At 44.0% G+C, this 20461-nt stretch overlaps 1 protein-coding gene and 1 pseudogene across 2 annotated transcripts; one reads left to right on the forward strand and one right to left on the reverse strand.

Moving 5' to 3' along the window:
* Window positions 1-829: 829 nt before the first annotated feature.
* LOC307048220 (eukaryotic translation initiation factor 2D-like) lies at window positions 830-10759 on the forward strand (annotated as a pseudogene). The gene is made up of 8 exons: window positions 830-885; window positions 1813-2003; window positions 3492-3575; window positions 4049-4139; window positions 6715-6822; window positions 8636-8892; window positions 9393-9510; window positions 10685-10759. The product of its transcript is annotated as a eukaryotic translation initiation factor 2D-like (transcript).
* LOC307048218 (dual specificity tyrosine-phosphorylation-regulated kinase 3-like) lies at window positions 10526-19976 on the reverse strand (the record flags this gene model as incomplete). The annotated part of the gene is made up of 3 exons (XM_079697217.1): window positions 10526-12315; window positions 17923-18034; window positions 19900-19976. 3 exons carry the CDS (start codon window positions 19974-19976, stop codon window positions 10741-10743), a joined length of 1764 nt encoding a protein of 587 aa, XP_079553343.1. The 3' UTR covers window positions 10526-10740.
* Between the last annotated feature and the right edge of the window lie 485 nt (window positions 19977-20461).

Consider the following 20461-nt stretch of genomic DNA (forward strand, 5'->3'; position numbering starts at 1 on the left):
CTGGGCCGCTGAGCCTGAGTCATGGCCCCTGAGCCTGCACGTCCGGAGCCTGTGGTCCGAAACGGGAGAGGCCACAGCAGTGAGAGGCCCGCATACCGGAAAAAAAAAAAAAAAAAAAAAAAAAAAAAGTTTTAAATAACAGATTTGAAGATCATTTGTATAGTTTTTTCCTCTTAACAGGAGGTCAAACCTCGGACTAAAGTGGATTCCCTGTTATTGTTATTATCACCTCATGTAAATTAAAAAACAGGAAGGAGAAAATCTCGGAAAGAATTCTAGCTGAGGCCCCAAGTGTGCAATAAAATGTAAAGATCTTAATAAACAAAAGCCCTGAAGAAAAGCATTCAAGAGGCCTGCAAGTTTAATAAAACACGAGTTCAATTAATTTTGTGCAGCTGAACTAAACTGCATGGAATGAGAGCTGGCAGAGCTCCTACTCAACACACTAGAACGCTGATGGAGTAAAAATGAACGGAATCGCTGTTGGCCCCAGAGATACTACAGACACGCCCGCTCAAGCCACTCGCCTAGGCGCAGAGCCGGGCAGAAGGGGTGAGGCGAAAGGGTGCACCGCTCCGCGCAGGGATCCGCCCCGCCTTCTCCGGCCCCGCCTTCTCCGGCCCCGCCCCCCATGCTTCAGTTCCCAGCCTTGCCACGAGGGCCGGCCGCGAAGCTGCGCGGCCCCGGTTTCCAGCCGGGCCCTTTTCCCAGCCGGGCCCAAGCATGGCTGCCCCCAGGACTGCGGGTTGGGAAGCTGCCGTGCTCGCGCTTTCCTGACAGTCCCTGGCTGCTGTGGTCTCCTTCTCTTCCCCAGGCCACTCCAGCAGACATGTTTGCCAAGGCCTTTCGGGTCAAGTCCAACACGGCCATCAAGGGGTCGGACAGGTGAGGGAAAGAAGAGCCTGCTCTGCCCACCAGGGCACCCAGACATCTCTGAAGCTCGGCTGGCTCACAGCCTTTTCTGGGCTGGGTCATCCGACTTGGGGTGGAGGCCGAGGGGTACAGCCGGAGAAGGGACCCCGGGGGGCGGGCAAGGGTGAGTTAGACGTGTTTTGAGAGTGAAGATGGAGAGGAGGCCTGATTTATCTCCCAGGCTGTCTTTTGGATATTTTAGTGAGTTTACGAGAAAGCGTATAATTCAATCAGCGCGTATTGACTGCAGTCTGTTTAAGGTGTCGTGGAGGATGCCAAAATGAAGGAAAACGGGGTCCCTGCCCTACCAAGAGCTTTGAGTCCCTTGGGAGAGATTAGATGGGGCACAGAGAACTACAAGTATACGAGAAGAAGTGTCTAGTGATTACCACTGGCAGGAGAGACAGGTGGAGGGTGAGGCGAGAGAGGATAAGGCATATGTGGTAAGAACTGTATCTGTTCAGTTTTGCAAATGAAGGTGTCACCTTGGGAATTTTGGAGGCAGTGTTGTATAGTTGTCATTCTTGGTGCCCTAGCAGAGCTGTTTAATCATAAGTTGACAGATTTGGCAAGCATAGATGAGAAAGGAGTGGGTCCAGGAGCTCTGTGTGGAGTCAGGAAGGCAGGGCTTAGTTTCTAGTGGTAGGCTAACTTGGGTTGCTTACCGGATCTCAGTTTTTTCCTCTCTTTGTAAAATGGAAAGACATGCCCCAGGAACATGTGAAAATAGATGAGACATTGGATGAGAAAGAGAATGGGATGTTTTGGAAGAGTGAGAATAAGGCATCATCAACCAGTCTTTTTCTTGGGCCTCGTGATTTTATAGTAAGTCTTGAGTCCTCAATATTTATTAAAATCCATCGAGGCAGCATACATACCAGGTATGTGTGCTCTCTGCAGGAGAAAGCTTCGGGCCGATGTGACAGCTGTTTTCCCCACTCTTGGAACGGATCAGATCTCTGAGTTAGTACCTGGAAAGGAAGAACTCAACATTGTGAAGTTGTATGCTCACAGAGGGGATGCAGTGACTGTGTACGTGAGTGGTGGTAACCCCATCCTATTTGAACTAGAGAAAAATCTATATCCGACAGGTATGGCAATGGGATGGAGATGGCCATTACTATGGTCCTTGCCTAACATCTGTTTCTTCCATTAATCTGTCTTCCTTAAAACCAATAAATGCAAAATCTCCCTAAGAATCTTTTTGGATTTAGTGTCCCTAGAATTGGGCCTTTCAAGATCAGAAACTGCTATAGAAGTGAGGGAAAACAAGGGTTAACACAAAAAGAGGGTGGTTGCCAAGGGAAATTCTGAGGTGCAGAAACACTGGTTTCTAGTGGGTTAAGTAGGGATTGGAGCCGAGGTCGTGAAAAGGGTGGAGTTTCAGGGCATGTAAAAAATGCTTCTTAAAACTTTCACTAGTGGAATTTTCTTAAGATACTGAAGAGATACTGTGATGGGAAAGAAGCTGGGTTAGTTAAACTCCATACCCAGCTGTCTTAGTGGTGGACTTTGGTTGAGATGTCTCACAGGGATTTTTTCTTAGGCTCTTGTCTGGCTCTCAGGATACTTTGCTTGCTTTCTTTGTCACAGATCTCAGAGAGGCAGTGTCCTTTTCTCTTTTCCATGGCTGCTGACACCTACTTTGTCATTTGGGGGCTTTTCTTCCAGCTTGGCTGCAGCAGTGCAGTGCAGTCTCCTACCCCAGGCCACCCCTACCCCCACCCTGCTTTGCTGCTGTACACATACAAGCCCTTTTTGATCTAAGGGTTTTACTGCTAATCCCTGTGGAAACAGAGAGAATAAAAATAATAAACATGGGAAAGTTTCAGAATTTCTTACAGGCTGGTGCCCTGGTTTCGGATTACTTGCTTCTGAGGACATAAAAGGAATCCTCGTTGGGGCTCTGTCCCTACTTTTATCCACTGTGGCCATTTTTGGCTGCTGCAGTGCAGGTGGAACAATAGGTGCCTCCAAGTCTCAAGTGACACCCAGTTTCTTAAGTCTCCGCCTTCTTCAAGACTGCAGCCTCTTTGAGAAGGGAGTCAGCCTGATGTAAACTATATGGAATGTGTTTCCCACAGGAAAAGGGGCACTCAGTTCCCAGAGAGGGGAAAAGGGATACTGGACAGGAAGAGCAGATGTTCACTTCATCACTAGTTTTAGCCTTACAGATAAATATCCAACTTTGGCAACTAAACAGACTCTTAGAGCTGTAGCTCACTTCATGTGTCTTCCGACCAGTAAAAGTGATAACTTCTCAAGATCATAGATTGAGAGAAACTACTGCAAAGAGCTCAGTATAAATATGTAAAGAATGCAGGTCTCTAAGGCTAAAGGAAGCAAGGATTCTCATGTAAATAGCATATAACATATAAACCGCTTCACAAACTTGGGGTAACCTAATAGAAAAAAAAAGAATGCAACTTCTTTGGGCATCCCCTTACAACCTTCTCTCTAGCTTTGACTTGAGTTTCTTTTCTACATCCTGATTAATGTGGCCTTAGTGTTTGGCTTTGCCATTCCCCAGGGGGTTGACTTTTGGGCAGTAAGTGTTTTCTGGCTCTCTTCTTGGACAGTGTACACCCTGTGGTCTTATCCTGATCTTCTAGCAACATTTACAACATGGCCCCTGGTGCTTGAAAAACTGGTGGGGGGAGCAGGTAAGAGTATTTTCCTATATTCTGGATAGTGGCTGAAACCTACTTAGTAAAGGCCAACTACTTTAATAAATGTACCCATTTTGTGCATTCATATGATTGAAAAATAGAATTTTTCCCTCATGTCTGTTGCATCTCTTACTTGGCTGCTTCCATAAGCTCTCTGACCCTGCTGTAAGGCTTAAATAAGATAAGTGACATGAAGGTGCTCTGTGAACTGCCATATGCTATACTTTAGATTAATAAACTGAATTTAGGAAACCAGAACAAGATAGATCATGGAACTGGACCCTCAGCTTGGTGCTTCAGTTTGACCACTAGTCTCCCAGAAGGAAAAGGTCTGATCCTCAGTTTGCCACTTTTTATTTTCATTATGAATAATGTAGTTGATGCTTAACAAATGTATGTTTGTTGAGCAAATGAATAAATGATGAAGTAAACTGTGGAGTTAGTTGCCATGCTTTTGTTTCCTACAGATTTGATGCTGCCAGGGCTAGTGGTGCCCCCTGCTGGTCTGCCTCAGGTACAGAAGGGTGACCTCTGTGCCATTGCCTTGGTGGGGAACAGGTACTGTGCCAGTCAGCTGTGCCTATGGGGAAAAAACTTAGGGAAAACTTGGGAGGGGTGGGAATGACAACTTCACAGCATATGGATAAAGGATTAAAAGAAAAAACATATTCTTCCTGAGCAATCAGAGAGTGGGGAATGGCAGTGAGCCTGTGGGGTGTCCATACATCTGGGCCAAGTGTATTTGCTCCTGCTGCTGCTTCTTCTTTTTAAAATTTTATTTGTTTTTTTCTCCTTTAACAATTTTTTTCTTAGATTTACAGAAGAGTTGCAAGTATAGTACAGAGTCCTGAAATACTTCTTACCCAGCTTCCTGTAATATAACATCTTGTATAACCACAGTACAGTTATCAACACTAAGGAATTAACATTGGTACAGTCCTTTTGACACTATTACAGACTTTATGCATATTTCCCCAGTTTTCCCACGATGTCTTTTTTTTCTTTTTTTGTGTTCAAGAATCCAGTCCAGGGTACCACATTGCATTTAGTTGTCGTGTCTTCTTAGTCTCCTGTCTGTGACATTTTCTTGGTCTTTCCTGCCTTGCATGACTTCAACATTATTTTTGTCGAACATCCACATCATCATCCTCATCTTTTAATTATTTTTAATAGATTTATTGAGATATAGTTTTCATACTATAAAATTCACCTGTTTCAAATGTACGATTCAGTGATTTTTTTAAGTATATTTACAGGGTTGTTCAGCCATCACCACAGTGTCTCTTTTTTAAAATAAATTAGGAAGTAATGGTATGAACAGTTCTGAAAAATCAAAACCCTCTCACCCCATAATCCTTTTGTCCTAGAAGTAACCATTATCATTCTGATGCATGTCCTTGTCAGCCTTCTTCAATGCATATATAAACGTGCATATAAAATGTATGGTTTGGGGTGTGTATGTTTAAAAATACAAATAAACAAACTTCATCCCTATTACTTTTTCACTTCAGGTAGTGGGGACATTTTCCATGTCAGCAAGCACAGATAAGCTGAATCTTTTTACCCACTGTGGGGTGATGGGAAAAGTCCTCTTCTAGTGGACATTGTGGTTGCCTCTACTTCGTCTCTCTCACAAACAAGATCTTCCTGATGCCTCTAGGGACACTAGTGCCAATATTTTTCTAAAGTAGATACTAGGAAGCAGAACTGTTTGGCTGAAGATCGTGCATATTTTCTGTTGCCCTATAAAAATGCTGTGTCAGTTTTCCCTCCTACCTACAGGGTATATGGAGCCTGTTTCCTTACATGCTCACCGACACTGGATATGATGGGTCATTTTCATTTGTATCATCCTGAATGAAAAATGACATCTTATTATTTTACTCATTGGTTCTTTGCGAGGGAAACATGGTAGGCATGGGAGGGGTCAGTGTTTAAAGATCTTATTTTTGTTGCTCATATTCTCCCATTTTCCTTGAACCTTTGGGAACCAAGCACCTAGAAATGTTTCCTTCCTTGTTTACCTGTAGCAAAACTTGAAGTTGAAAAGAATGGTGAAATTATTGTTTTTTCCCCCCAGTATTCTATCCAAGATAGGAGAAAACTACATAAATGTGTATTTGGCCTCTCAGTTTGGCATTTAGAATGTATGTGGGAATGAATCCTAGGTGGTTTATGGAAGGGGGTGAGGGTACAAGGGAGTTTACTAAAACTACAAGACAGCTTCGAGACCGAAGTTCTTGAGCCATTGACGATTCCAAGGGTGGAAGACAAAGACCTGTCTTTTAGGAACTGGGAAAGAAGCCAAATTCAAAGATTCTGTGGCAGGAACTGACCCATGGGCACAGGAAGTGGAGCCACCAGATTAGCAAACGTTCTTTTTGAAGTTCAGGTGTTGGGAAATCTGCCCTTGAATCGTCTCCCTTGGGTCCAGGCAACGTTGCCAGGCTTGTATATTCCCCTCCTGTTAGCCAGCTGGACACCGATCCTTACAGGCAATGTGTGAGCATTGCTGAGTAACAGTGGGCTGACAGAGATTTCCCATTTGGGCTTTGGAAGTTTTTTGTAGTTATTGTAAATGTGGTTGTTTCTGATATTTTGGACACATCCATTTCTTAGATAGATGTTATACAGAGCAAGCCCTGTTATAAAGAACCAACTCAGAAGGAACCTTTCGTTGGTACCACTGTATCTCTCTTCTCTCTTCCCTCTGGCATCCCTCAGCCTAATTTATGGCATATGAATGGCCTCCCTTCTGAATTTCCATATAGGATGGCTATGCCTTTTTTAAGATAGGGGAGATAATTTATGTTTTGAAATTAAAGAAAGGGAACTTTAAATATCCTTCTGAGTCCTGCCTGGGTTTGGTTCCTAATAAGAATATAACAATGATAACATCAGTAGAGGAGTTACTTACACAGAAGGGAATATTTGGTCCAGGAATTTTTGAAAGTCGTATGTGTAGGTAATTTGAATAAGATTGAGACTGCACCGAGTTTTAGCTCTGTGATACAAGTGGATGCTTCAGATTTGCAACCGTGGTGCTTTGAACACACGTGTGGAAACCTGGTCCTGACATGTGCCCTCCTGGAAGACTTTCCCTGACCCTCGTCTCTGACCTCCTCCTTCTCAGAGCCCCCGTTGCCATCGGAGTTGCTGCCATGTCCACAGCCGAGATGCTGACCTCAGGTCTGAAGGGAAGGGGCTTCTCTGTGCTCCACACCTACCAGGACCACTTGTGGTGGGTTCCATGCTTTTTCTGTTTTATAGGGAGCTGGGTGGGCGGAGGGAGCCCAGGGCCTGGATTGAGAAGCGAGAGTTTTGATCCCTGCTGTGTCCTTAGTCAAGTTGCTGACCCTAGACATTAATTTCCTTGCAAAATGTGGAGAAAAGATTTTTTTTTGGCCTGTTAAGAAAAGAAATTACAGAGAACTTTATTTCCTAGGTGAATTATATAATCCTAGGGCTGGAAGAAGGCCTTGGGGATCGTCTTCTCTGCCTCTCAGTACAGTGATGTTCTTTATTTTTATGGCACTGGTCGATCTGGCCTTTTCTGCCGTGTACATTTAGGCATTTTCTGACCCCATGATGAGTGCTCGGGAATTCTCACCTCTGAATCCAAATCAAAGCAGAGTAGATCCTCAGGCACCAGGGTGACAACCTGATGACTTTCATGTTCAAGTTCCACATTTCGGATCTCCTCCTCATTACGGAACTGGCACTTTCTCACTGTGACGGTTGCTCTCTGGAGCTGTATGTGAGTTTATTTTCTAGTTATTTTCGTGTCATTTAACCAAAATAGTAAGTAGTGCTTTTCTCGAAAGCAGTATACCTGGTCTTCTGGCCAAGTGTTGTGTGGCCTGTTGGTATAGATTTACCCTTACGTTTTTAGTCAGTCTTGGAGTTACTTATTTTACAAGTATTGGCCAAGCCCTGCTTTGCTGGAGGTACAGCCTCATCAGTGTGGATTTCAGCAGGCATTTGAGGGCTGCTTACTCACGTACTCCCAGCACCTTGTTGTCTGACTGTTAGTCTGGGCAGTTAAGGTCCTGTTGTCTAAATTGTTTTATCAGTGGCTGCCTCAGTCTCCCCTCCTCCCTCCCTTTGAAAACACTTATGGTATTTACCTGATCAGAATAGCCTAAACATACGCTCTGGCCTCACTAGTAGCCATACTTAATAAGCCTTGCTGCGGCTGTTAGTAAAACTTTGTTGGACTTGCATAATGTTAGTTAACATAAAGCTTTTTGTTTTTCCCGCTCTGCTATGTGGCATCCCTTTTTTTCCTGTCTTCATAAGGCTTAGTGGCATAAAGCCATTGTAATCTCTACTCTGCAGGTTAGATTGCATTCTTTTTTTTCAGTTGAGGTATAGTTGATGTACAATGTTGTGTTAGTTTCAGGTGAACAGCCAAGTGATTCTAGTGACCATTACTATATCTAGTGATTCTAGATATAGATATATACATATATGTTCTTTCTCGGATTCTTTTCCATTAAAGGTTATTACAAGGTATTGAATATAGTTCCCTGTGCTATACAGTTGGTCCTTGTCATTTATCTATTTTAGATTGCATTCTGATTTAACACAGAAGCAGTCTTGAGCAGTCTTGAGCAGTCCACGTGTTTGTAATTTGTTCCATACGCTCAACCTTGGGTTTGTATTTCACCAAACTGGCACTACAGATGCGTTTGCAATCTTCATTTGGTTATTTAATTCAAAATGGTTTTATTTTTAATTTATATGAAGGGAATATTTTGGAAGGGGAGCTCCACTTTAACTATATTGTCTTTTTCTCTGTCCCTGAATTTCTGTTTGAGTTAAGGAGGAGGCAAGAATTACTCTCCCCATTTCAAAGATGAGGAAACTGAGGCATGGGACTTCTCTGGGCCCAGAATTGGAAACAGAGTTGAGAGGCACACCCAGGTTCTCTGGCCTCTCCTGGACACCCCTGCCTGTGGGTCTTACTCTCTCTGGACCCCTGCTGACCCCCTGACCGGGGCTGGAGAGTGTTGTGGCTGCTGCTCAGTGTTTCTGACATGAGGTTTTTGCAGGCGATCTGGAGACAAGTCCTCTCCACCATCCATTGCTCCACTGGCCCTGGATCCCCCAGATCTCAGTGAAGAGAAGGGGTCTGTCCAGGCAGACACCACCTTGCAGGGAGACATGAGGCGCCTGACCCTGGAGGGAGAGGAGGAGGAGGAGGGGGAGGTTCAGCAGAGGTGTGGGGAGAAGTCCCCGTCGGAAGCTACGGAAGACCCCAGTGTCGGGGACCTGAGCCCAGGCCCCACGGACAGCTAGACCCTTCAAGGTACAGCTCTGGCAGGAGCAGGGCGCTCGCCTCTCAGTGTAGGGACTGAAGCGCTCTGCTCTGCTTCCGACCAGAGCGGCGCCAGGGCTCCGGGAGGGGCGGGGAAAGGCCTTAGTTTTGGTGAGGGTGGTGCCACAGCCCTTTGCCATCTTACCTGGGAGTCTTGCGCATATGTCGCGTTTCCCTGGATACCCGTTGACTCTGCTATTTGGACTGTTCCCAGCTACACGGCCCTCTTAGTTTTCTTCTGGCTCTGACTTCTCTATCAGAGAAGCATCTGCGCCTGGCTGGGCGGGACTTTGTGGCCTGACCCCTTCTGTGGGGTCAGACCTCGGTGAAGGCTCAGTGTTCTAGAGAGTCTGGGAGCTTTGGTGCCTGGGAATGGGCTCCTTCAGAGCTGAGGGGTGAGGTACGGATGTCACCGTGCGGGGAGTTATCTTGTGCTGCGCGGGCCTTCTGCGGCCTTCAGGAAGGATGTGGTTCTTGTCTTCTCCTTGCAGAGCAAATGGACGAACTGTTGCAGAGATGCTTCTTGCGTGCTTTGAAGTACCGCGTCAAAAAGGCTGACCTCCCTTTACTCACCAGCACTCTCCTGGGCAGCCGCATGTTCTCCTGCTGGTATGGAAGGCATGGTGTGGGCTGGGGGCCGGGCGGTGGGTCTGTTTCCTGCTCTTTGGTGGTAGGATGGGACAAGGCTGATGGGGGAATTGTTTTAGGGACATGATGTGGAAAGAGCGAAGTGGAGGGTTGATCTAGCAAATACTGAGTTTTAAAGACTTAAGTTTTAGCCAGTGAAAGGATGTCGAGGAAATGAAGGTTAAAATGCGCAAGGCGCTTTGAGCACTACCTCTGCTGTGGTGATTCTGGGCTCTTTTACGGATTGGGCAGCATGTCCGGCCCCGGAAGGGCCCTGGGGCAGCCTGTTTGTTCTGGAGGCTTCAGTCCCCTCACACCTTTCTGAAGAGTAGGTGGGCCAGATTAGGTTGTGTCAGCAGGAAGAATCGGTGTGAACCCCCCCACCCGACCCGCACACACAGCCACCAGCAGAGGGAGTGTTACATGTGGGTTGAACCTGGACTTTGAAGACTGAGCCATCTGGGCTCAAAAGCCAGCTCCCCAGGGTGTTGGAGCAAAGGTGTATTTGAGCCCATTACCAGGCTTCTCTGAGCCCTGATTTCTAACACTTGTAAGATTGCTGTCAAGATCGAATAACCTGACATTTAATAAGCACCCAGTAAATATTATCATGTCAGGAGATTTGCTTATTGATTTTCACCTCAAGTCTGAACTTCTTTCTTTTTGAGAATTTTGCTCTGTTGTTTAAAAAAGTGGTTTTAATGTAATTCTCTTCCTCTACATGTGAGCTTCTTTAAGGCATTCTATACACATGTGGGGTCTGGAGTGCGCGGCAGATCTAGTTTTCAGTCTCATCTATAACTACGGCCATGTCCCAAATTAAGCCTCTGGAACAGATGCCGAGGGAGACTAGAAGTGAATGTTCAGGATATACTTTGTGGTATATTGTCTACCTTGAGAGAAAAGGATTTAAACCCACAGAATAATACACAGGTTGGTGAACACCTGACAATAATAACAAAAGATGCACTGACTTATAAAAAGTCTTTTACTGTGTATCCCAGGATGGCCAATACAAGCTGGTTAGGTAATTAGCCCTTCAAGAGTTCTTTTACAGTCATATAAAAATGCTTTGCCTTGTTAAAAAAAGATATCTAGTCTACCAAAAACATATCCATGAATGGGCTTGGTGTTGTTTCTTTTTTTCCATTTTCAGGTTTGCAAGATAATTAAAAATACCTACATATCATCTCTGAGCACACCAGCTGTCCATTAGTTAATCAGTTTTGGCAATACAGTGCACAGAGGTATACCACCACTGGTTTCTGACGTTAAGTTAGCTTTAAGCTTATTGGCTATTCGTACAATTGGAGGCAGCTTGCAACCCAGGCCCTGGAAAGCATTTGCAGGGTTTACTACCCTTTTGCCTGACACCTTTTCAATGGTGAGAGGTCTGGGCACAGACTTGCTAATCCAAGGGTGTCTTAGTGCTTGAGCTGCGGTCAGGCGGGCAGAGGGGTCCCAGGTAAGACACCTTTTCAAAAAGTCTATGAAGAGGTAATCATCACACCCCTTCAGTGCTGTCCGCCAGTCTTTGCTGCCTGGGGGACCCCGCTTCTTACCCCTCCGTGAACGACCTCCCACAAACACAACCCTCCCATCTGCCTGACTGGTCGCAAAACAGTAGCGAGGTAGGCCCCTGGAGTTAATAAAGTACTTGGCACGTTTGGATTGCTCCAGGAGTTTTGGTGGTGGCATCCCTAGAAGCTCCATCATACAGGCCAGCTGGTCTCCTTCATCCTCTCCAGGGAAGAGAGGATGTCCTGTTAAAAGTTCTGCAAGGATGCAGCCAAAACTCCACATGTCAATGGACGTGCTGTAGCGGCTTCCTAAGATGATCTCTGGAGCTCTGTAGAACCGAGACTGGATATAGGTGTAAAGCTTCCGGTACTCAAAACAGCTGGACCCAAAGTCAATGACCTTAGTCGCACTGTGCCCATAGTGTTTCAGGAGAATGTTTTCTGGCTTCAGGTCACAGTGAATGATCTTGTTTCTGTGGAGAGCATCCAAGGATTGCAAGATGGATTGAGCAAACTTGCGAACCAACTGGATACTAAAACCCTGGAACTTGTTTTTTTTCATGAGCTCATAAAGGTCTACGCTCAGTAACTCAAAGGCCATGCAAACATGGTTCCGGAACGTGAAACTTTCCAGCATATGAATAACGTTCATGCTACCGGTTTTATCCAGCTTTTTAAGATGCTCCAAAATCCGGATCTCCTTGGCTGCTTGGCGATGGAAGTGCTTTTCATTGCGTACCATCTTCAGGGCCACGTACTGTCGAAGTTTGTGATCATAGACCCGGGCTACCTGCCCAAAACTGCCCTTGCCAATAATTTTCAGCACCTCATATCGATAAGCTAGATGGTCTCGAGGCACATAAATGTAGGCCCCATCTGCATCATCATAACCCCCATTATTGGGACCACCGATAACTCCATGTCTTTTTTTGGCATTTGGACCCACAAAGTAAATTTCTGGATAATTGATGATTTCCAGCTTCTCATAAGCAGTGAGGTGGTGTTTATACTGCTTCAGTGCTTGTTCTGGGGTCAGAGGCAACACTTTGGATGCTTTGGATGAACTGCTGGATTTTACTGTATTCAAACGATCTGAACTTTTACCCTGAGAAACTGTAGGAGAGCATTTTTCAGAGTCGTTGATGCCATCTGACTGAAAAGTATCAGATCTCCTGTTGCCAGATTCTTGAAATAGTTGTTCTACCTTCATCTCACCTCCATTCAGGAAGCACTGAGTAGGATCTCTTGTTAAATGCTCAGTGGTGATCTACGGCAAAGAGAAGTGAATCTATGTTAAAGTCACTAAAAACGGTGGAAGAATGAAAGAATCGTCCCCCTGACTGAACAAAACAACAAAATATGCCAGTTGTGTAGTTAAATGGCCCAAAAGTGAGATAAGAAAAGCAGGAGTCTCTAGAAACTCGTGTTATGTTAAACCTTGGGTTCCCTGACTGCTGTGGCCACCCCAGCCCCACTACATAGGCCTCCCTTTGTTCAAAACAAGACGGTCATCTTACCATACCCGAAACATGCTAGATTCCTTCTAACTGGTATGTCTTCCTACCGAGAAGCTTTTCACCCCATCCACTCAAATCCTACGCTCTTTCAAAGCCCAATGCTAGTCCTCCCTCTTCCACTTAGAAGTACTCCAAGCCCATACTAACTATGGCCCCACTCACATCTTAAGTGCAGCTTTTCGAGTCTACCACGTAATCTGGCCCTTGTTATATATATACTGTCCTATATTGTTCACAAACTGTTTCAAGTATCTTCCCAAATCTTAAGGGCATGTACCAGGAGCAAATGAATACACATTAAAGTGTTCTGTAAATGATAAAGGGACAGAGGCAGGATGTGATCCCCAGGTCTTCTGAATCTTGGTCCAGAACATTAACATAACCTGGTACCAGCTTCTCCTAGTGCCTGTACTATTCTCCAGTAGGGCTGAATGTTGACCTTGGCCTGGAATCAACCAAGGCCTCATCATCTACTCCTGGGTCCCCAAATAAATGATCACATCTTTCTATCTCTGTTCATTGAATCACAAAATTTCTAATCCAGAGAGAACTCTTGAGATCACCAAGGCCAATTCTTTATGTATCTGATGAATAGCAGTGAGAATCTAAGGCCCCAGGGTGCTTCTTGTAAAACTCTCCTAAAGACAAAGAATCTCCTTTCTCTCTCCTTCCCTTGCTCATAGACACATACACTAGTCTCCCTCAGCAAACGCCTACGTGATAAAGGCATACAACTCTTTTGACTTGATTTGGCATCACCTTTTCCTGCAAGGAACAATAACCTACAGAAGAAAACTCTACTTATTAAATACCTCTGAAATGAAATAAGATTCTTTGAAACTCGATGGAGGGAAAGACAATGAAAAAGCCAAACGCTAAAAAAAATACTAAGAAGAATATAAGAATGTGCTAGAAGGAAAGAAGAAAAAAAGTGCTAAATCTGTTGTTTAAAAAAAAAGTTTGGGATACTTCAAAGAACAACTATTTTTCTTAACAGACCCTGAAGAACTTTACCCCCGATCTGTATGATTGAGAGCCTCTATGATCAGGGGTAGATAATTCCAGAGAAGCTCTGAGCTATATTTGTGATCTCTTAAAATATAACGCAAATTATAAGGTAATGATCCAAAGTGGCCAACCATTTAAAAAAGAGAATTTTAATATAACCTAAGCAAACAACACCTGACCCATCACCTATATAAATAAAAATATAAAAGATGTAAATATAAAAAACAAAAAAGGGATGAAAAAAAAATTAAGTGTTGGCATACTTTAGACAGCCCCTAATTTAGTTATAAAAGCACATTAGTTCCTGCCTGCTTCTTTTAGGTCATTTAATCAATTTAAACATTTATATAGTACTACAGTTACAAAAATGAGGCACTGCACCATCTTACATATAAGCAAAGCAGCCAGTACAACGGTAGCCATACTTTGGCATTGAGTTTCTACATAAAGAGGCAAGATACGGACCAGGAGAGATCTCTGATACCAAAATAGAGAACTATCACTAGTCAAGAAAATAAAACAGGCTGGCAGACAGAACCTAAATACCTTGCTAAGATGTAAATATAATGCAACATTTTGTTTATCAGCAATTAAGTCAAATAACCATTCCTGTTTTTAGGGATGGAAAAAAAAGGTCTCATCCATCCATCTAACATTCACATGAGCACTAATTGTTCACAATTATAAAAGTGCCAAAAACCAGGTTACCTCAAGGCACTACAATCTATTAGGAGATAGGTTTGGCTGAACTAGGGAATTATAATTATTTGGTTTTAGGTAGATTTACATAACAAAACCAAATATTTGCATGCATCTAAACCAGTTTTCCTTAAATTTTTACTACCTAACCTAAATGCATCTAAATATTTACTGCTAAAATCTTGGGGACACATTCTGAAGAAATGTGAAGTCAGAAGGCCTAGGTTGGGGTCCTGGCTACACTGCTCAAAAACTGTAGGTCCCAGGGTAGGCTTAACCTTTAGCCCAGTTTCTTAGCCTCAATTTCTTTATCTTTAAAATGTGGATAATAATACCTCCTTGCAGGATGTTGTGTGAATCAAATTATAATTAATAATATATGTGAAAGACCCTCAGAAACTATAAAACATGTTAAAAACACTGGTAACAATTAGGCAAAATTCTCAATATATTGTTTAAACTCCAATACACCCTCCCTTTCCCCTTTCAGCTTATCTTTTCTCTCTGTGGTGCCTTCCTCTGCAGTTCCAGACTCCCTCCACCAGACATCTGGCATTAACTATGCCTTCTGTTCCGTGAAGGCCTGCACAATCAGCCTTCCCTTAGGATGCATGGAAACACCTCACCCACTTTCTCCCCCCATAAGACCTCCTTTCAACTTGCCATGCAATTTAATGGGTTATCTCTCCAGACATATTTGACCTTTAAAAAGATCAATGCTTTATCCCAAGGGAATGACTCTCTAGGACCCGCGGTCATCAATGACAAGCTGGTAGGAAAGGTATTTGTGGTCCAGGGTCCACCCCTGGGCATTTCACCTACTCTACCTACATGTAAGGCTGTGCTGGCTCTGGAGGTATTCATTTCTGTTTGTGGTAAAGAGAGGGTCTCAGGTACAGAATGTTAATAAGAACAGAAATTTAACTTCCACAGAACTATTACAATAAGATTAAGGATGTCATTTGGATTTCCTGACTCATGGTTTTTCCTTAAAGTGAGCCTAAATCTCTCTCTCTGCAAATTAAGTCTTATTTTGCCCTCCGGAACTACACAGGAGTGTCCAAATTTCCATGTTAAAGCCCTTCAGATACCTAAAAGGGGCTGTCCTGCCTTCACCATTTTTTCTCGAGGCTCATCATCCCCATCACATCCTCCACCTCACACAGCCTGGGTCAGGCTGCCTTACTATATCCTATTCACGTTCTCAACACGTTATGGGCTGCACGGTATATCTCTCTGCAAGTGTGGCTTCCAGAACAGAACAAGACACTTCAGGTCTAGTCCCCTGTGGACTGTCAAGGTTTGAACCTCCAATGAATCTGAAGAATTCCAGAAAGAAATTTTTCCACACAGGGAGGGGTTCTCGCCTTAGCTTTCTTTCCTTTCCTGTAATAACTCAAATACTGGTCTGAATCAATTATGTATCAAGTCTGCTGTGCTATAAATAAAACCTTCCTTCCGTTGTTCTAGGAGAATCTAGAATTTTCACACATGTTAAAGTAGTTACAAAACACTATATATTTCTAGTCTAGGGTTATAATCACAATAACTGACCAATGTCTGCTATCGACTTCAAATATTTTAACTATGTAATTATATCCAGAGAGACAAATAATGCCAGATTAATCATGTTTTATTTAAGAATGCTTCATGTACATTGTTAATTTGGAGCGCTCTTTTTTTTTTTTTACACCCCTGTATTGGAGTACAATTGCTTTACAATGGCGTGTTAGTTTCTGCTTTATAACAAAGCGAATCAGCCATACATATACATATGTCCCCATATCTCCTCCCTCTTGCGTCTCCCATCCTCCCTATCCCACCCCTCTAGGTGGTCACAAAGCACCGAGCTGATCAATTTGGAGCACTCTTGACATTTCAAATAGAATCTTCAACTGCGTTAATCAAGTCTTAAAGATCTTGTTGAGAAATTCAGAAAAGGAATATCCTTCTCGTCCAGATATAAAACACCACCCCCTCCCTCGTTCTCGACCCTAAATCTCTGCAACACAAAGCTAACCCAATAAAAGCCTATGAGCAGATGATTTATAGTTTACCACAAGAATGTAAGGGCATCTTGGATAAACAATGAAGCCAAAGCACTCTGTGAAATGAGCAATAGCGTCTCGCAATGGAGTCATGGCATAATGAACTATAAGTGTTACTAAGAGGTCAAAAGCACTTTTTTCAGCAAAATTTGCAAAGACAGCATTGTTTTAGAATCTAAAATCTTGTGTTTTGCAAGCTGTGTTACTCTGAATACCACACAGTAAAAAAATTCATTTTGATCCTGAAACATACAATTTAATTGCCCTACTATATGGTGATTAGCACTGGCCAACTCTGAAGTAAAGTTAAAATGGACTTTAAGTCACATGATGACGGACTGTAAAAGTTTCCCAGAGAGATGTGCTAATTGTCAGCAAGTAACCACGAAATCTGATAGTCAACACACGAGTATATAGGTGGTTCTGGAGCTCTTAGAGGTTTTTACATATTAAAAACTATAAGCTTGTGGAGAATGGAAACTTACTGCACTTTAGAAAGGAGATTAAAAATAGGGTGACCAGCCTTCCAAATATATGTAGCCCGTATTTTGTAATATTATTAGCCTTGAAAGTAGTGAAGGGGTTGATTTTTAATGGCAAAAGCTGACAAACCGTTGGGAAGGACTATGAAAAATGCAAGCAGTGTTTTACATAGAAATAATTTTAGGTCTTAAACAGAAATATGAAGGAGAATTATTGATAAATTAGTCTACTCAATTATTCAGTTTGTTCGTTGATGATATATGCAGCAAATTTTAAAGTCACAGGATAGATTCTCCCTGTCATGGAACTTGTCCAAAACCCTGCTCTCCCTACCACTCTGTGAGTGCCGAGGGAATGGGAATTAATTTATTCTCTTAAACATAAAACGGTGTCAAAAGCTAAATGTCTGCAAGCTCCAAAATGATTAAATGCATCGAAACCAAAATGTATTGCTAAGTTTCATTTATGATCTATAAAATGGTTCTCTTAAGCATACTAATAAGCTAGGACTGCATTTCTACCGTGCAGGAAAAATCTGCAGATCTGTAAGTTCAGAGGTATTTTCTGTTTCTTGTTCTTGTTAAAATGAGCCATCATAATATACTGTACATACCATTCTATCAAAAAAAAAAATAACCACTATCTAGGGCTTCCCTGGTGGCGCAGTGGTTGAGAGTCCGCCTGCCGATGCAGGGGACACTGGTTCGTGTCCCGGTCCGGGAAGATCCCACATGCTGCGGAGTGGCTGGGCCCGTCAGCCATGGCCACTGAGCCTGTGCGTCTGGAGCCTGTGCTCCGCAACGGGAGAGGCCACAACGGTGAGAGGCCCGCGTACCGCAAAAAAACAAACAAATAAACACTATCTAGATAAAAGTAGCATGTCGTTTTTTTCCCTATTTACCCCAGTGATTGAAAGGAAGAGGTGGGCTCCAAATCAAAATCATTCTGAAAAGCTGAACTTGGACCACAGAAATTGTTATTTCAAAGTCAAGAGAAACCAAAAGTGAATAAAAAAGAGCCTGGGTTACCAGTGACATGTAACTGTACCTTGACCATTTAAAGTAGCACTTCCTCCTTTCCAGGCCCATTAGAGCTCAAAGAATTACTTCATTTACTTACATTTAGTCTTCTGGGTAGAGGTGGTTCAGAAGGATTGCGGAGTGCATTTGAACAGGGTGAGCCTTTGGTTTCATCTGTTATCACGACGGTATCATTGACAAAATCATCCAATCTAGTTGAAAGGATTACAGATAAAATCTGTCAGTAACTGAAGTATATAAATTTGTATTTCCAAAACACCCTTTAACTGCTTCATATCTGCTACAAAGAATAATTAATACAAACAAATGTCCACACTGCATTTTGGCACTGAATACACACCACAGGGGTATTTGGCAGAGGAAGGGAGGAAACCCAACTTTTCCTCCGTTTTTTATTTTTAAAGAAAGGACAGCATTTCTAGGTTTATAGTTTGAAATTGTTAAAATAAGTCGTACTTTCTGAATGTTGTTAACAATAGGGACCATCAAAAGAATCTCATTTAACTTACTACTTGAAAACGAAGGCTAGTTGAAATCTGAAGCCTAAAAGCTAACCAGAACAAACAAGACAGAGAACTGTATTTTCAAGTCGGAGACTTGGATTCTAATCTCAGCTCTACCACTGGCTACTCTACCTTCCTCTCTGAGCCGTTGGCCACATGTTGTAAAGGGAAGAATAGTTCCAGTCTACGCACTTCTGGGTCTCACAAGCAAGAAATAAAAGGCCTTCTTAGGGCTTTCTCTTTATTTATTTATTTACTTTCCTACTTAACATCTATCTAACTTGTAGAAAAATACAGTGAATTCTACAGCAAATACTATGGGGATTCTCTAAATTACAAAACGTACTGGATTTCACATCTTTACCCACTTAATTTTCGGGTGGATGGTGGAAGCTAAATGCCAAATGATAATTTCTCTGCTCTTTAACACTGTGCCTCCCTCCACCGCTGTAAGGGAACACAAAAGACGGAGAGGATTTATTTAATCCACAGGATGGCGCTGAATAATGTATTTCATCTGCCACCAAGAACATGGATTTCCCAGTAACACACATCAGCATTTCATTGTATCATTTTTACATGATATACTATGAATACAATGATAATGAGCCAGCTGCAAGGGAAGAATTTTTTTTAATCTTTAAAACTATGCTGGAATATTTTAGTGGCTTATGAAAACTGTTTTGTAAAATTCTAGAGCTTTCTTAATCGATGTGTTATAGGAATACAAAGAGAAAAAAAACCGAAAAACAAAAACCAAACAGAAAACCCACTACAAATTATTTTTGGAATGTTCTCTTTTTAAAAAACATGCTTACATTCTGATAAAATTATACCTTTAACGGGAACTGCTTCATTGACAAGAACCAAAAATTCTGGATGTGACTGATTCTTTGCCAACAGTACGAATAAAACAAACAAAATGGGACAGACGTCCACATTTACAAAGAAAAAGACAGACTGAGGACCTACAAGATTTCCTAGAAATAGCCAAAGGAAATTACCCAAAGGTAGTCTCCATACAAATGAAGTGGGCAGGTGGTCCCTACTCTCCATTAAGGTGTAAAATCCTATGAAAGGTGGAGAATCTCTCAAAACACGATCCACAAAAAGTCCTACTCGGCAGAGCCCCTCACCTACACCCCTCACGGCAAAGCCCTTGGTTATCTGCTCTGAGCAACAGGGCTTATTTGAAAAGGTATTGCTCCCTGTCTCCCCCAGCTTGCTAAAAAGCCCCACCAAAAAAATCCCAGCTTCTCAGAGTTCCTACCATATACCCGCGATGTAGGACTTCAGAAATAATCCCCAGGGTGGGAATTCTTCTTTCCCTAACTCCTTTCTAGCCCACTCCCGCGCTGGGCTGGGGGCAGGGGAGCTGATGGAGAGGAAGAGGGTGGGCCAGTCCCGGAGAGGGAGTCAGACCCCTTCCCTCGTCCTTACTGCTTGGGGGCTCGCTCAACCTCCAGCCCAGTCCATCCACGCCCCCCGGCCTCGCCTGCCAGCTGCAGCGGCTCCTTCGGGAGCCCCAGCGCGTTATCCCCCGGCGCCGTTACCTCCGCGGCTGGGTCGGCAGTCCGTCTCCTGGCGGCCCCGCATCTTTCCGCCCGGACCCGCGAGCTGTGCCTCCCATCCGTTAGCTCCGGACCCCCCGGAGGGAGGGGCGGCGTTTGGACGGTCAGGCGAGCAGCGTCCACCTGAGCTGGGGCGGCTGCCTCCCGGGCCGCGACGTTTCCTCGGTAACTCTCTTCCACACAGTGCAGCTCCCAGCGCGTCCGCTCGGGACTGGCTGGGGTCGACAACTGCCAGAGGAGCAGCAGGGGCGGGAAGGGGAGTGGTGTGGTCGCCTAGCAACCGCGGCACGCCCCTTGAAACGCCTCGGCGCAACAATGTGGCCACGCACAGGGGCGGGGCCGCGGCCACTCCCCACTGAGCGGCGCGTGTCTCGGAAGCTCTCGCTGGCCCCGGAAGGTGGGAGGCGGGAGGCTGGGAACCCGCCGCCTGAGGTTGTCTGGTCGCTGGCTGAGGCCTGAGGGCCGCGGCTGGGGAGGTAGAAGGGCCCTGACGGAGGGTTTGTGAAATAGCAGCCCCCGATTTCTGCCTCAGAAGTGGCAGCCG

The sequence above is a fragment of the Hyperoodon ampullatus genome, assembly GCF_949752795.1.
Source record: "Hyperoodon ampullatus genome assembly, chromosome: 2".
Lineage (NCBI taxonomy): Eukaryota > Metazoa > Chordata > Mammalia > Artiodactyla > Ziphiidae > Hyperoodon > Hyperoodon ampullatus.